Source organism: Bacillus rossius, chromosome 6 (genome assembly GCF_032445375.1).
Source record: "Bacillus rossius redtenbacheri isolate Brsri chromosome 6, Brsri_v3, whole genome shotgun sequence".
NCBI classification, from domain to species: domain Eukaryota; kingdom Metazoa; phylum Arthropoda; class Insecta; order Phasmatodea; family Bacillidae; genus Bacillus; species Bacillus rossius.
This window is the reverse complement of record NC_086334.1, coordinates 16,803,542-16,820,703: the sequence shown is the minus strand read 5'-3', so window position 1 is coordinate 16,820,703 and position 17,162 is coordinate 16,803,542. Positions and strand designations below refer to the sequence as shown.

Below are 17,162 nucleotides of genomic sequence, written 5' to 3'. Positions count from 1 at the left end.
CTAGAGCATAATGGTGAACCCAAGTTTCATCTAGAGTAAATTTGTACCAAAACTCTTGATTTATTGTGCCAAAACTGTGCCTACAGAGCATTGGAAATGTTCATTGAAACACATTTTTAGTCTGGAGTCAAGAAACATACCCAATGTGCGGACAGCTTTCTAAATCTTGATCCAATATGTGACAAATATGTTTTTTGGACATGTTCATTATCTCTCTAACCTTAATTCAACGGTTGTCTAGCACTATTTGTTGAACTTGAGTGATGTCAGTAATTACAATTTTTAGCCATCCTAAACTTTGTCACTCAAGCTGGTATGGACATGTTTAAATTCAGTTTCTGAAAATGGTGGTTAATGATGATGCAGAGTCCCCACAAACAGTGTCCAACTTATCTTTAATTTGCATAGATGTATTGCATTACAAAAACAAATATATGGGAACGATCGTTGAAAACAACTGAATGTCCAAAATGGCGGAAACATCAGTCAGTAAATTCCAAAGTATGTGCAAACACATTTACTATTACATGTTGAGGTCGGAAACTTTTCAGGCAACCCTTGTAGACATAAAGGCCATACTGCATAAGCAAGGCTTTTGCGACAGCAAAAATTATGTGTAAATCCAAAATATTATATAATGAAGATAATGCAGAATAAGTATTTCCCATTTGGGCTAAAAAAAATTTTTTTTACTACAACAATTACATTTATTTGTTCAACATGATATAAAAAAAGGGGAGGTGTATAAAGATAATATAAAAATTTGAAATAAAATAAATATTAAATGCAGTTTTTAAAAAAAAAAAAAAAGTTTGAAGTATGCTGGTAACTGAATAAACATTTTTAGTTGCTACTTATGCCGCAGACTTTTAATACCTGACAGTTCCAACAACAATGGCTCATACTTCTCTGCTGTCAGCCGTTGAAAGACGTCTGCCTTCTCTTGCTCCGTTAGCACTCCACTCTCACATGGACTTCCTGCGAATTCTTTGTTAGTCATGGAGAGAAATCTTATGTGCCTGATAGCTTCTCCTAAAGTTGAGCGAAGATTTTTACCAGTCACGGCCACATTCTTAGTCTTGCAAGCAGCACTGGCCCACCGGAGAGCAGCACTGAACACATCCATCTCCGACGTGACCTTGAGGTGTGTTTGTTTCAAAATGAGGGTCAGGCAATCCAGCGAGATGCTCAGAAATGGCAGTGATTCAAATGCTTTGACAGCATTTTTCCTCAGTATTACCAGAGCAGCTTCTTGTAGGTCTTCAAGTTTGTAGCGTACCGCACAATCCAATGAAACCCAAACGTCATCTAAAGTAGTCGGCCAAATGTACTGAATGCAGATTACTTGCAAGTCCTTCAATTCATATTTAAGAGCAGCATAGTAGAGTTCAGTAGCTTGCACCTTGGACTCAAATACCCAACTGACTCCATAGATATGTTGAAGCACCAGGTCAAATACACTGCCACTGATGTCTTTCACAAGATAAAAATCATGACCTTTCCCATCTACGAAAAACATGCGTTCAAACACTGGACTTGCACGGGCCAGAATGGCTTTAGAGACCTTTTTAGTATATCCATCTACGATAAACTTGCAATCACTACCAACACCATTTTCTAAAACATATTTAGCTCTGTCAGCTAAGTAATCTAGTGACAAATCATTTTTCTGCACAAATGTCTGTATGGCATCATCTGCAGATGCACTTATGTCGGTGACCTTTAGTAAAGAGGAACATGCAACATGGCATTCAATCACAATTGTGTTGTTTCTCAAAAAATTTCCCTCTGGGTTCAGCAATTTATCTACATCTGCAAAATTGGGAAAACCATGGCCAGTGCCACCTCTGCTAAATTTGTGATGCCCAACTTCTACGACAAAGTTTGAAGCATCTGTTTGATCAACTAGTCTGAAGCCGAACTCCGCATAAACTTTAGAGCTAGGTTCATACTCTGAGCCGTGGAGGCAAAGGAATACTCCCAGATAGGAAACTCTTCGCTGTAACATGACCTTCCATGGCAGGCTGTTGATGTACTGAATGTGAGAGAAAACTCTTGTGTTTGGGTCTCCAAGTTGCTGCCGTGCATCAGTCACGCAAAACGTAATGACTCCTTCAGAGTGGTTTTCATGTACCTGGAACATAAAAAAAATACAACATATTCACTGCCCATTTATTATCTATATTTTTGTTAAATAATAATAAAAATTACACAAACTACAAATTTTAAATTTCAATGCTAGATTATGATGTGTGAAACAAATACTCGCAGTGTCCTCAACCACTTGGCTTCGCAAACTTGGTTCTTCAATACAGTTGTCATCAGAAGGCAAGCATACAGTGGAGCCATTTCCACCTGTAACAGAAAATGTCAAACAACTTAACAGGCAATTTTGAATAAACTACAGTGAACTCCTGATAATACAACATGTTCAGGACTTTACGTGTGCCTCTCGCAATAGCTAGATGCTAAGTTTTAGAGCAAATACATCTGTAAAATGGTGTTTGGCAGCAAATATTGTTTAGCAGGAACATCAAGATAAACATTTCAACACAAATACAAGCCAAAACTATATTTGCTGTCAACAACTGTCTAGTCCTGATGAAGGAACACAAAGGACATCAAACACTCCCAACTAATCCTGGGATGCACAGACTGCTTCGACCTTGGTTAAAAATTATAGGTTGTACATTGTTCACTGGTGCTGGACTATCGGAAGTCTGTACATAAAGTTCATGCAAGTCCAGGTACAATTTAGTGGTTGGTGCATAATTCTGAAATCATCCAGATGAGAACACGCCAACTATCAGGTTCCACACTGATTCACAATTCATAGGAGAAGAGGACAGATCGCCATTCAGCATCTCCTAATCCCAGTTTCTACAGGCTGTATGGTGCTCTCTTGCTAATGGCACATGCACCAAGAGCCTACGTGCATAGAGGCCACCTGCATGAAGTTGATTACGGTCAGTGTAAGTTGACAACCCTGCGTCCTATTGCAAGCCGTGTTGCATTCTGCCCCCTGTTCCAACGGGCTGCCAACATACACTTTTTGTGGCTCGTACTGCTGCTGAAAACATATTGTGACTGTTTCCCTAATTACTTTGACCAGTTATATTGTTTTCTTCCAAGAGGAATTGCAAAAATTGTAGCATTGCAAAATGGGTCATAAGAATATTAAGAATAAGTTTGAGGTGAAGGATATTTTTTTTTGTTGATATAGAGAACGGTTCAGATAGGTTAAAAAATTGTTATTAATTACTCTTTTTAAATTTCATGTAAAGTCTTAAAATACTTATTTTCCCAAGATACTTAATTATTAATTTGAGGGTTAACTCCAGTTCGTAATAATTAATTTTGATATTTGATAATTAATTTCAGTAATTGTTTTGTTTAAAGCAGTATATAGATTATAATTTTACAGGACATCATTTTTAAACAAAAGTTTCTAATATGGTATGAATTTCAACTTTGTTTACTAAATTTTTAACATTGTATTTGAATTTTTTGGGTAATTTTATATTCTATTGGATATTGCTAGTGTAATATTTTGAGAATAGTCTGGAAGGTACAGAAGGAAGAGCGGACAGGCGCGACACTCTGGCGCCAGAAAGCTATTTTTCACTTTGTAAATGCGTGTTTGGGATTTACGCGTCACGTTGTACGCACAGCTGTAGCGACCGTCTGGAAGGGTCTCTGGAGGCTACCACTAGCCAGCCAATCAGGGCAAGCCCTGGTGTCAAGTGATGTGCCCGTACGAATTTCCTTATATGGTCATGTTTTGGAATTATGTACGCTGATTGGTCAGTGGGCCCACGGGGTTGCCTCCCTTGTTTTCACCTTTACAAGGGAAGGTAATCTCGTCGACCAGGTCACTTGTTGCTCGATCGTCGCCGAACTCGGTCGCGTCGTCGGCAAGTCGCCAGACAAATGAAAAAATATTAAGGGACAATTTAACGCCTAGGGGCTGGGGCCACGCCGTAGTTTTTTAACCTAAGTTCATTTTTTTTCCGGACTATGTAACTAGAAATTTAGGCCCTAGGCGTCGGCATCGGCCCGACTTCGTGTGATTTCGGTCCGCGATCAACGGTACCTTGAGTTAGGTAATTAACCAAGGGACATTACTAAGTTTTTTTCTTTTTTTTTCCTTCGGCGAGTGACAAGACTCCTCGACCATCAACGGCAATATGTATGGTGCTGTGGTATGTATTTGGACCTCATCCTATCAAAATTCAAAGATATCGTTAAAATTCGTATAAGAAAAGACAAAAACTGTACAAGTAACGAAGTTTTTCTAATTAAATTCATTTGTAAAATTGTGTATTGAGGCCATGTAACAATGAGAAAAAAACATTTTTTTTAAAGAAATAAACAAAGATAATTTAATAAACTCTTTTATTTCCAAATAACGTAGAACCATAGTAATGAAAAATTCCTCAAGAACATTGTTTGTTTTGTTACGTTTCTATGTGTGCTTAGCCGGGCAAAAATATACAACGTAACAACATGGCTGCCCTGTCGTGGGGCACGAATTTAGACACTGCCTGATGATAATAAAGTAAACATTCGGAAAAACAGTAAAAACTTATCAAGTAAAAGCCAATCATGTCTAAATTAACTGTGGTAATACTTTTTGGAACATCGGCAAAATTATAACTTGTGAACGAGTGATTCGATAGTGGATCGTGTGATCTTCGCGTCGTACTTGTAAACATCAACAAACGAAAACGAGCTTGAGAAGCCAGCATTCACCGGTTAACAGCGCGGGACATCGTGAGAAAGGAATGCGACGAGAACTACATTTTAGAACATCGTAGAACAGCGCTTCGCAGAAAATCGTGGGACACGATTCCAGCAACATAGATCATCTCGGTACTTCGCGGGACAACGAGGGATGAATCGCCGGAAACAGCAAGTCTAAATTGGACAGAAACTTACAATCTTATGGTCTAAATTTTGTATTTGTGGTTATCATTGTTTAAAGTTTTTTTTTAAATGTGTTTTTAAAGGGTTGTTTACGTTTTCTGGTCATTTATAATAGTAAAACCAAAAGAAAAATGAGTACAGACAGTCAGGATGACCTTGCGGGTTTTCCTAAAACTTCAGGAATGTCCGATCCTAATTTGAATATTGAATTAGTGCAGGAGCAGTCGGAAAACATGGAACAGCCTGCAAATGGTAGTCCAGTAGAGGTTATGGGGGGGTCAGGTATGTCTAATCAAATGTTAGAAAAATTAATGATAATGATGAATAACATGTCACAAGGGATGCATAACATGTCACAAGGTCAGACAGAATTCAGGTATATAATGGAACAAAAATTAGATGCCACTAAACAGGAACTTACACAAGAAATTATACAAGTAAGACAAGAACTAACAAATACAGTTGAGAGCCAATTTAATGCACTTAAGAATGATCTTAATGAACAAATATCCTCTTGTGTCTGCAAAGTAAATAATTGTGAAGGGTTAACACAAACAGTTCAGGAACATAGTAATAAAATTTCCGAAATCGTACAACATAATGAAGGTGTACAAAACAAAATCACCAATAATCAAGGAGACATTACCAATTTACAGTTAAAAGTAAATGAGAATTCCCATAATGTCTATTACGATGAAAAGAAGGTTCAGGAAGTCAAGGAGAATTTTGGGGCTGATGTTGAAGGGATGTTAACAGAAAATTTAAAAATAAGTAATCAGTTTGAGAATTTCAGGGATGATGTGGGTCGAGAATGTTTGCAAAAGATGGAGGCAAAGTTGAGTAAGATTGGAGGGGATGATCAATGTAACATTAGAGGTTCTGTTTTGACTGGAGATGAAGTGAACACTATTGAAGGGACAGTGATTAAATTTTTTAGAGATGATCGAGGGGTTACTCCGATACAATTTGTAACCAAATGTGAGAAAGTAGTTAGCTATTTTAGTGGTTCGGATGAGCAACAGGTAGAATTGTTTATCACTAAATTGGATGGTGTTACATTGCAATGGGCAATACATAAGAAGAATAAATGGAAAACATTTAAAAAAAAAAAAAAAAAAAAAAAAATCCAGTTGTGTATGTACTTTTTTAGGATAATTCAATGAAACATTATTATGGACAATCAACTGTACAAGGTTTGATTATTGTGTAAGGTATTTTTATGTTGATATTGTAAACAAATAAATGTGATCAAGAATTTTATAATGTTGGACTAAAGACACTTCACTATAGTGAATATTTTGCATATTTTTTAAATGACAAATGAACATGAAAATGAAATTCCAATGAAATGTTTTGTAGTGTCAGTATAACCTGTTGAAGGTTATGTTTGCTCTATAATCAAGTGTTAATTGTGTTTTTTGTTAAAGATTGATTTGTCACTTTTTAATTTGGTATGGACAGGGTAACATTAGAAGTTGTTTCTTTGGGATGAAATATAGGAAAATTTTGTGTCAACAGTTTTGAAGTGATAGTGTTGTCAAGTTTTTATTAGTGCAGATATGAAAAGTGGAGATATTGGTGGATTTGTGGGTCAAAGTAGTTGTTCCAGGGGATTTGAGGAGTTTTTCCATAAGCAGCAGAGAATTATGGTAATTGGTTTTTAAAGGATTTTAAAGGAAATAATTTGTTTGGAGGTTATTTGTCGTCGTCGTTGAGGTTGGAAGTTTTTATCGTCGTTAAGGTGGTCATGGAGACGTAATTCCTGGAGTTGAAGATTTGTTGTCGTCGTCGAGGTTTCTGCCGAGGTGTAAGTTTTTGAAGATGTTGAAGTTTTTGTGTTTATTCATCGTCGTTGAGGTTGTCATGGAGACGTAATTCCTGGAGTTTAAGTAAGTTGTTCAGAGTTTTTTGTTGTTATTGAGGATTCTTCGTTGACCAGGGGGTGTCTGCTTGAAGCTTGTACAGAAACCAGTTTCAAAGTTATTTGTATTTTGCACTGATGAGAGGGATATAACCGTTTGTGAAGAGTTGTTGACACTTTGTAGTAAGAGAGATGTTTTCAAATTTTTGGCTTTTTGACAAGGAATTAATATTGCAATATTTAAGAAACAGTTTTTTGAATTTATATATAAACAAGTGATTTAACTCATGGGGAATATTTTGCATATTTTTGAAAGATTAATGAACATGAAACTACAATGAAATCTTTTTGTTAATGTATAACCTGTTGAAAATTCTGTGTTATATAATTGTGTTGTGTTATATGTTAAATATTGATTTGTCACTCTTTGAACCTCTGTCTGAAGTTTTTTTTTGTGTTGTTTTAAGGAAAGCGATACATAAGTAAACTGAAAAAAAATCACTATTCTATTGTAATCATGTTTGCTCATGTTTAAAACTTAAAACACATTAATTTTAGTTTGGTAAGGAGAATTTAAATGATTTGTTTATGTAATGCTTCAATGTTTGAGTTATATTGTTTGCGTTTTAAAGATTTGTAATAATATGAAAAGTCATGGTTTGCTATTATTGTGTCAAAATTTGCATTTCTAATGTTGATGTTAATTTGTTACATTTGTTTACACTTTTGTTATGGTATGTTATTTCTTTTGTTTCAACAATTTACATTTTTGTACTTTTTGATTTAATTTTGCAAATTCAATCAAAAAGTAGGGGGGGTTATGTAGCATTGCAAAATGGGTCATAAGAATATTAAGAATAAGTTTGAGGTGAAGGATATTTTTTTTTGTTGATATAGAGAACGGTTCAGATAGGTTAAAAAATTGTTATTAATTACTCTTTTTAAATTTCATGTAAAGTCTTAAAATACTTATTTTCCCAAGATACTTAATTATTAATTTGAGGGTTAACTCCAGTTCGTAATAATTAATTTTGATATTTGATAATTAATTTCAGTAATTGTTTTGTTTAAAGCAGTATATAGATTATAATTTTACAGGACATCATTTTTAAACAAAAGTTTCTAATATGGTATGAATTTCAACTTTGTTTACTAAATTTTTAACATTGTATTTGAATTTTTTGGGTAATTTTATATTCTATTGGATATTGCTAGTGTAATATTTTGAGAATAGTCTGGAAGGTACAGAAGGAAGAGCGGACAGGCGCGACACTCTGGCGCCAGAAAGCTATTTTTCACTTTGTAAATGCGTGTTTGGGATTTACGCGTCACGTTGTACGCACAGCTGTAGCGACCGTCTGGAAGGGTCTCTGGAGGCTACCACTAGCCAGCCAATCAGGGCAAGCCCTGGTGTCAAGTGATGTGCCCGTACGAATTTCCTTATATGGTCATGTTTTGGAATTATGTACGCTGATTGGTCAGTGGGCCCACGGGGTTGCCTCCCTTGTTTTCACCTTTACAAGGGAAGGTAATCTCGTCGACCAGGTCACTTGTTGCTCGATCGTCGCCGAACTCGGTCGCGTCGTCGGCAAGTCGCCAGACAAATGAAAAAATATTAAGGGACAATTTAACGCCTAGGGGCTGGGGCCACGCCGTAGTTATTTAACCTAAGTTCATTTTTTTTTCGGACTATGTAACTAGAAATTTAGGCCCTAGGCGTCGGCATCGGCCCGACTTCGTGTGATTTCGGTCCGCGATCAACGGTACCTTGAGTTAGGTAATTAACCAAGGGACATTACTAAGTTTTTTTCTTTTTTTTTCCTTCGGCGAGTGACAAGACTCCTCGACCATCAACGGCAATATGTATGGTGCTGTGGTATGTATTTGGACCTCATCCTATCAAAATTCAAAGATATCGTTAAAATTCGTATAAGAAAAGACAAAAACTGTACAAGTAACGAAGTTTTTCTAATTAAATTCATTTGTAAAATTGTGTATTGAGGCCATGTAACAATGAGAAAAAAACATTTTTTTTTAAAGAAATAAACAAAGATAATTTAATAAACTCTTTTATTTCCAAATAACGTAGAACCATAGTAATGAAAAATTCCTCAAGAACATTGTTTGTTTTGTTACGTTTCTATGTGTGCTTAGCCGGGCAAAAATATACAACGTAACAACATGCCTTAGAATTGCTAATCTCACTAACTTCATTGATGCAAAAACTGTTGAGTTCCTTTTGAAGCAGAATGAATGCTTCAAGAGTTCCTTTTGAAGCAGAATGAATGCTTAACATCTCTATAGGGGTCATTTGATGAGGGGTAGAAACAGAGATGACAATAGAGCAGTCATGAAATTAGGTGGGGGAAATAACAAAACCCACCACATTTTCCACTTACAAAACATATGGGTTTGATTCATTTCAAGATTCACTCAATAAAGCTGCCTTAGCCGGGGATAACTCACCCCGAATGTGTGATTAAAGTCATTTGGCTTGCCAACCATATCCACTTAATGCATAACCACGGGAGTCATTAGATGATGTAGGATGTGATTTAGATATACCAATTACTGTAATTTTTCTTATCAGGATTCAATTGTTTAATTTTGAAATTATCAAAATAAATTAATACATTAAGTTTTAAGCAGCTTGCATCATGAGCTGTTTTTTAAGCCTCAGTCAAGGAATTAACCATTCTGTAATTGTTCCATATCACATATCCAAGTTTATCCCTTGTTTCTGATAACATAATTGTGTATATATTGCTCCTGTGGTACATGATGCTTGCTGTATTAATTTAGTACGTTGAAAGATACTGGCCAAAGAAAATCTCAAATATCACAATACAGTAGAGCACCCCTCAACCGGAATCATTGGGGGGAGGTCTATTCCGGTTATTGGAAAATTCCGGTTAAGGGGAGTTGTGGTAGGGCCGGCCTCCCGGCCGGTTGAATGACTCATTCAAGCAAGCTGGCAGGCACGTGTTTCTTATCACTGTGGGTGGGTGCGTGCGTGCGTGCGTGCGTGAGGAAAGAGGAAGAAACAGAGGGGTCAGGGGAGGTATTAGGACTACAGCTACGGTGTTGTGTTACTTCGGTGTTGACGTGCAAGTGATTCACACTTCCGGGAGAGTGTATAGTCACTGCCACGCACAATTTACATTTCACATACACAACAAAAGCTGGACTCCCAATCATCCGTTTCATCCGTCCGTCAATTTCGGTCCGTTATTTCTCGGCAATTATTACCGACTCACCATCTGCCGTCCGTCCGTCACTATTCTAAAATATCAGTACAACAACTTTCCGCCACATACTTTCTCAATTGTAGGTAAACTTTTGGTGAAAATAGTTTACTTGGGATAATTAACTTTTGTTTTTATGAATGTGATAATAAGTTGACAGGCGGGAACCGTGCTTTAACGGGTGCCGTCTTAAAAATAACATTAGTCATGCCAGCAATAAACAAAATTATGCTTCTTTTATTACTGCGTCAAAGGAAAAATAAAGAAGCTATTTCTATGCAGGTCTTTTCCTCAGTTGCTTATCCCGATAGTCTTTGCTATATATATTATACAAATGCTCCCTTTCCCGGACGTAATATATCAGCATTTCTTCCGAAAAGCTCATTCTCATAAGCAATCTTTACCGTTATTATGACAATAATAATAGGTCAATACGACACAGCCTTCTATATATTGGAAATTAAAAATGGAACACGGTTTTCGGAAAGTTGTATTGAAGACGATCGACTTAACAAGGCGGTGGACCATCCGTTGGTCCATCAAAAGCTAAAGCTTGGCAAGGTTTTGACGGACAGACGGATGGAATTTTTCGGGCCATCTGATTGGCTGCAGGTCACGTGATTGACGGACGGACTGGTGACGGACTGATGAAACGGATGATTGGGAGTCCAGCTTTAACACTTCATGCATCTCGTCGACGCAATGCGCGGGAAAGACTGGCTATAATTAGCTCTCTGACAGACGTGTAATTAGCTCTCTGACAGACGTGCGCGCGCGCGTGCCTAGAAGGCATGTACAGTCAGGCACAAGCAGAAACGCCTCGTTCCAGTGCGGAAATGTTTCGTAATTTTTTTTTTTTGAAAATTAGTTCCGGATATCGGGAGTTCCGTTTGTGGGAATTACGGTTGAGGGGTGCTCTACTGTACAAACAAATTATGCCAGATCTATCCGAGATTTTTTCATTAGTATTAAACTTATGATCAAAATTCATTGTTACATCACAAGTTTTTAGTATGTCCAGGATATTTACACATACTAAATTAAAACTATAGGATCATGCCATCAGGATCAAGCAATAATATGTGATATGAAAATTTAACAAAAAAAAGTAATTATTAATACAACATATTATCACAGCTGTAGTATTTTTTTGGAACATTAAAAAAGGAAATAATTTGTTACTGTAAATTACTAGCATCTAAATGATGTGTTATACCATAACAAAGTAAAAGTTTCAAAAATAATGGACACAACAAAAAATATGCTTTGACCAAAAAGAGTTGATAGAATATTTATGTCTTTCGTCTTTCTCTCCTCAATGAGCAGAATTACTTACTTTTTTTCGTAGGCTGGCATCTCACACACACAGTTCTGTTATTTAACCATTTTAATGTTACCCTTTAAATTACATATGGCTTTTGTTGAAATTACACATGTTGAAAGTTGTCAATCTCAAAATAATGCAGGTAGGTGGCAAATAAATACTCTATGCTCACTACACAAATAATAGTTTATTGTAATTCTTCTATAAAGGTAGTTTTATGTGGGGAAACAGTGATAATGCCAACAGTGTCGAGGAAGAAGATGCTGCAAATGCATGCAGCTCATGATGGGGTTACGTGTGGTGGCCTAGGCTGGACACAAACATTGAACATTTTGTAGGGCAATGTGGGCGTGAGCTGGGAACCAGAAACGAAACCATGGGCTAGGGTTCACAATGATTTATTCGAGCCTTTTAATGGCAAAGTTCTCCTTTTGGCAGTGGATGGCCAAAAGTGAGAATCGTGCCATCAAGCTCATCAGCAGTTTGGGAATTGAGGGACATGTTTAGTATCCATAGACCTGAATGGATAGTTTCAGACAATGGATCTGCATTTGCTGAAATGAACAATCACTGGGCAACTCATAAATGTTGTGATGGACGATGACGGACAGACCCATAGATGCCACGTGGACCAGATCCGACGAAGAGAGTTGAGGGCCCTACGGAAAAGTAGGTCATCTGGAGACCTGTTACAAAGAAGGAACCAACAAGTATGGCCTGTGTTCAGTCCACATGACGACGACGAGGCGGACATCAGCTGCGAGAGGAGTGATGCTGGGTGTTGTTCACTGGGGGGGCACCAGGGCCTCACCGTGCAGCGATAGTTGCCGGGCACTCTGGTAGAGATGTAGCCAACAGCAACTGTGATCAGCAGGCACCAGTAATGGAAGACCACAGGCCTCCTAAGGATGCATATGAAGAATCCTCAGGCCCGTTCCGGGGATTCGAGAAGCTCGACAGTGCACCTGGCAAGCTGGACTGAACCCTCCTTGTAGTAAACTTGTATCTAAAAGCTATATCGAAAGACTATAAGCAAAAGTAATGTAATGGGGCTAGAGTTGTTGATGGTATAGTTACAGTGTAGTCTTGTATTGTGGTAGATAGCATTTGTGTGTGTCAGTCAGTGGCTAGGGGGAAAATCTTGAAGGGAAGAGGTGTTGTGTACTGAGCATAAGGTGGTATGCTATAGTGTTGTCATGTGCTTATGTTAGTTCTGGAATGGCGGGAACTCGAGTACATGCTGTTGGGGAGTGGTATAAATAAATGGAGTCGGAAACTCGAGCTTCTTGTCGATGTGCGTCATCATTGTGATATATAACATTATTATTTCAGAACAAAATTTAAGGACGTGTTGTAACTTATTTTATTATAAAAGCACCAACCTAAGTACCATATGAAGGTTATTTATTATAGGTTTATAGAAATAAATCAAGTTTATAGATATATATCTCAATTTACTAAACTGATTATAAATATAATTCGAGGGCATCATACCAGAAGGGCGTATCAACACTTTTTGAAATATCGAGATGATTGGCGTAAGGGTATCTAATAATATGATAAATGTTGTGGCAGAAGGGCACATGGTTAATGTGATTAGATTAGGTGGTGGTGAACTACTACCTTATGGCATATAATAAGAAAAGGAAATCAGGTCATGCTAGATGGGCGTATGTGCATAATCCCCTGTAAACTTGCATTTTCGTTGATACGCCCTTCTGGTATGATGCCCTCGAATCATAAATAAAATAAACTTAAAAAAAGTTAGTTTATTAGTTACCGACTATAGAGAAAGCCTACCTTGTAGAACATATGCTGGATAAGCAAAAGAATTCTTTACAGTTGGCTGCTCTGAAAAACCTGAAAATATAACACAGAAATACATTAAAAACTTACCTAACAAAAAGTTATTTAATTTTTATGATATTAAACATTTGGTTAAAAGGTTATTCCTGTAAATTTATAATAAATAGGCCTACAGTTTTTTTTTTTAATTGTTGTTTTGTCACAAATAATGTCATCCAATAGTTAAATAGGTAATAAATGACATTTGCAAAATGTACAATGTCACTTAAGAGGCCACTCCAGTGTTTCAGGGGCACTACGCAACCCGCGTTAACATCATAAGATTCAATGCTATTTTAATTTTGCTTATAACTAATTAACTAATATAGATTTCGAAATGATGCTTGCTTGATATGTAAGACAACGATGCTCTTATCAAAGCCCCTTTCTTCAAAAACGTGCTTAAATTATGGTTTTTACTAATCTTTACTAATATGCATAAGTGTATTGTCTAGGTTTGAACAATATTTTATGCTCGTTTTTGAAGAAAGGGGCTTTAAAAAGAGCATCGTTGTCTTACATATCAAGCAAGCATCATTTCGAAATCTATATTAGTTAATAAGTTATAAGCAAAATGAAAATAGCATTGAATCTTATGAGGTTAACGCGGGTTGCGTAGTGCCCCTGAAACACTGGATTGGCCTCTTAAGTGATAATAACTGCATACTTTTTACAGCAACTAGATAACACTTAAAATTTGTGATGAAAAATAATTTGCAGGAGAGGTATCGTGTAAAATTTACAGCAACAGATCCTATATTAAAGTAATAACAATGAAATAAACAGGGTGTCTACTGACCCTGGAAAACCTGGAAAAATCAGGGAATTTTGTAATCAGGGAATAATCAGGGAAAAATCAGGGAATTTTTGTTTGGTAGGTTGTAGTTGGCAATACCTTTTTGTTTATTGATCAGCTTGCATTGACGTAGCATCAAGTGTATCCCCTCCCATTTTTATTTTTGAATGGCAAATAACGAACAGTTCCCACGTCAATTTTATTTTATTTACCATCCGATTCGGAAGTTGCGTTAAATCACGTGATACAAACTGGTTCAAGCTGGTCTGTTATCCTGCTGACGTATGTGCTGCGGCATGTGCTTCCCGCGTTCAGATTACACCGACAGGTGCATTTAATTTTAAGTAAATATGGATGCCCCCAACGTAAACTGGGCATTTTTGTTAGCTTTGAAAATACATATCACAGACACTTTTGGTGAAGATTCGCCATCGTTGCTAGAAATTGGTAGCTGTGGGCTTCATACAGTCCATGGTGCTTTCAAAACTGGAATTTCTGCTACACAATGGGACGTTGTTAGTTTTTTGAGGCACAGTTACTTTTTGTTTAAGCATGTACCTGCTAGGAGGGCTTATTACATTAGAACAACTAGAGCAGAGCTTTTTCCCAAGAAATTTTGCGCAATCAGATGGTTAGAAAATACTGCAGTTTCTGAGCGTGCCATGAAAACGTTACCCCACCTAAAGAAATTTGTTAGTGAAGTTTCTATTCCATCTGTCTTTCAATGTAGGTAGTGGAAAGTGCTCTTGAAGATAATCTTCTAGAAGTAAAATTTACATTTTTCCACTCTTTGGCATCAGAGCTGGAATTGTTTCTTACAATGTTCCAAAGAAATTTGTTAGTGAAGTTTCTATTTCATCTGTCTTTCAATGTACTGAAAAGTGCTCTTGAAGATAATCTTCTAGAAGTAAAATTTACATTCTTCCACTCTTTGGCATCAGAGCTGGAATTGTTTCTTACAATATTCCAAAGCGAAGCACCCATGGCACCTTTACTGTATGATTCACTGGTAGACATTTTATTAGCTTTGGCAGGAAAGTTTTTAAAACCAGAGGTACTGAAGAGCTTTAAGGAAAAATGCAATGTATCTCGATTGGATGTAGATAACCAGGAAAATCTATTGACTGCTAACAATATCAAGTTGGGTTATGCAGTACACCATGCCATCAAGAAAGAGAAAGTACCAGAAAAGTCTGTCCTGTTACTGAAAAATGATGTTAGGACTTGTCCAAAGGTTATGGTAAAAAAACTTCAAGACAAAAGTCCCCTAAAGTATAAACTTACCAAAGGAATTTCCTGCTTATGTCCGTCTATGGCTTTAAATTCAGGTGTGAGGAAACAGCGTGTGAAGTACAGTTTATAATGTTGTCTTCGAAACAGGTGGCTATCAGGACAAGAAGCTGATAACATTGAGTGATCATATCAGTTGGTATGTTCCTCGCAAGATTTTGAAGCACTGTTCTTGTCTCCGCCGCTTTTAATGAAAAGAGGAAGTTGAAGAGCATATAAAAAAGGTATTTTCGGATTTTTAACATTTTTTTTCTCACAAATACCGCTCAACTACATATGATATGATGAAATTTAAAAATTCGATATCTCCTTAAGTATTAGGAATTTCTTACCTCCGCCACTTTTAATGTAAAGAGGACGTTGAAGAGCATAAAATAAAGGTATTTTCGGATTTTTAACATTTTTTTTCGCAAATACCGCCCAACTACATATTTACCAACACATTACCCCCAAAGTACTCCTGGTGGTAATTGTATTTATATTAATAAAGTCTTGTTAAGCAAAGAAAAGTAGTTGGTGCAGTCTTGTTAAGCAAAGAAAAGTAGCCTGTGTAGACAAGCGGTTGTTGCCCTATTGTGCTTTATTCAATTAGCATAGCCAATACATTTTCCAATAGAGTGGCCTGATCACCTGTGCTCGCTTTAGTGATGTAAATTTTGTTTTTTTCATTAAGAGACATAGCATAGTTGAGATTATTTTCAAATGTTTTTGTCACCACCCTACAGTTTAATTGATGCTAGCTGCAACTTGATCACAACGGTTCTTCAAATTGTTATGAATATAGCATAGCCAAGCCTGTTTTATAAAAGACTTGGATGTTACAACCGGGGCCAAGGCAGTTTTCTGCCCTAATATTTTCCATCCTGATAGTACATATACCTAGTAGAAAATAGAGAATCGTTTGACGTGTTTTTGACCTATGTTGGAATTAAATTATTTTTTTACAGAAAACTGCTACTTTGTAATTAATCCAATTTTTTTTTGCAATGGCAGGTATTTCAATAAATATTAGTATGTACAAACCTGGAAGGTGCATGGATGGCAGAGAGTACACATTCAGACGCGGCGATCTCGGATTAGTACATTCCGAAATAAAATGCCGTTGGCATACGGCGTAGTTACTATGTACTTTCGATTTATCTTCAATTAAAAGTTTCATATTACCAATTCTTTTCAACCATAGCTTGTAAATTGCATTACTGTAGATAGGGATCCTGTGGCGAATAGAATCTTTATCCGAACAACCTGGAACGCAACAAGGTTTTTTCCTTCCCATTGTTAAAACACATTATCTGTCTGATTACCATGAAAACAATAAATAACTGTTCAAAACTTTGACAGCACTGACAAAACAAAAACATTTACACAAAAACCTTGTATCCGTATCCGCTATACGGACAGTACATCCATAGTAAATTACACAAAGTGATATGAACTTAACTAATGCAAATGTCGATAATTCATATCATAGAGCACTTACTCATTTATTAGCTATTAAAATTTAAACAGCTGACGTAGGGCAACTTTGTGGTAAATTTCTGTAAGAAATATATAATCGTATAGTTATAATGTTTAATATTTTGGGTTTAATATATTGACGTTATATTACAACATTTTGTTCACAGAATTTGACGCCACTCCCACTGCCTATCTAAGTTTTTTAAGTAGTTATTAATTTGAAAAGTGATCTCAGGGATTTTAACGGGTGTTCGGCCTCGTGGCTGCAGGCAGGAGCGCGTCGTAGTTCGAAACTTACCCGGGCTGTTCAGGCCACCCAGGACGCCTTATGAATAAATAATAATTTGGTTGACACGACACTGCACTTTATTGAGAACCGTTACACACACTGGTCCAAGTACTGGCCGCGTCTGTTGT

General features: G+C 36.7%; 1 protein-coding gene across 3 annotated transcripts; it reads right to left on the bottom strand.

Moving 5' to 3' along the window:
- Positions 1-667: 667 nt before the first annotated feature.
- On the bottom strand, positions 668-16,703 carry LOC134532721 (BTB/POZ domain-containing protein 6-B-like). Of its 3 annotated transcripts, XM_063369503.1 has the most exons (5): positions 16,653-16,703; positions 16,311-16,532; positions 13,157-13,216; positions 2,270-2,355; positions 668-2,134 (listed from the first exon to the last, which is right to left on the bottom strand). In XM_063369503.1, the coding sequence occupies exons 2-5, from the start codon at positions 16,444-16,446 to the stop codon at positions 851-853; spliced, it is 1,566 nt and encodes a 521-aa protein (XP_063225573.1). In that variant the 5' UTR covers positions 16,447-16,532; positions 16,653-16,703; the 3' UTR covers positions 668-850. The 3 variants fall into 3 exon arrangements, with proteins under 3 accessions (XP_063225573.1, XP_063225572.1, XP_063225574.1); XM_063369502.1 differs by having other exon boundaries at positions 16,311-16,674; XM_063369504.1 differs by having other exon boundaries at positions 2,266-2,355; positions 16,311-16,654.
- Between the last annotated feature and the right edge of the window lie 459 nt (positions 16,704-17,162).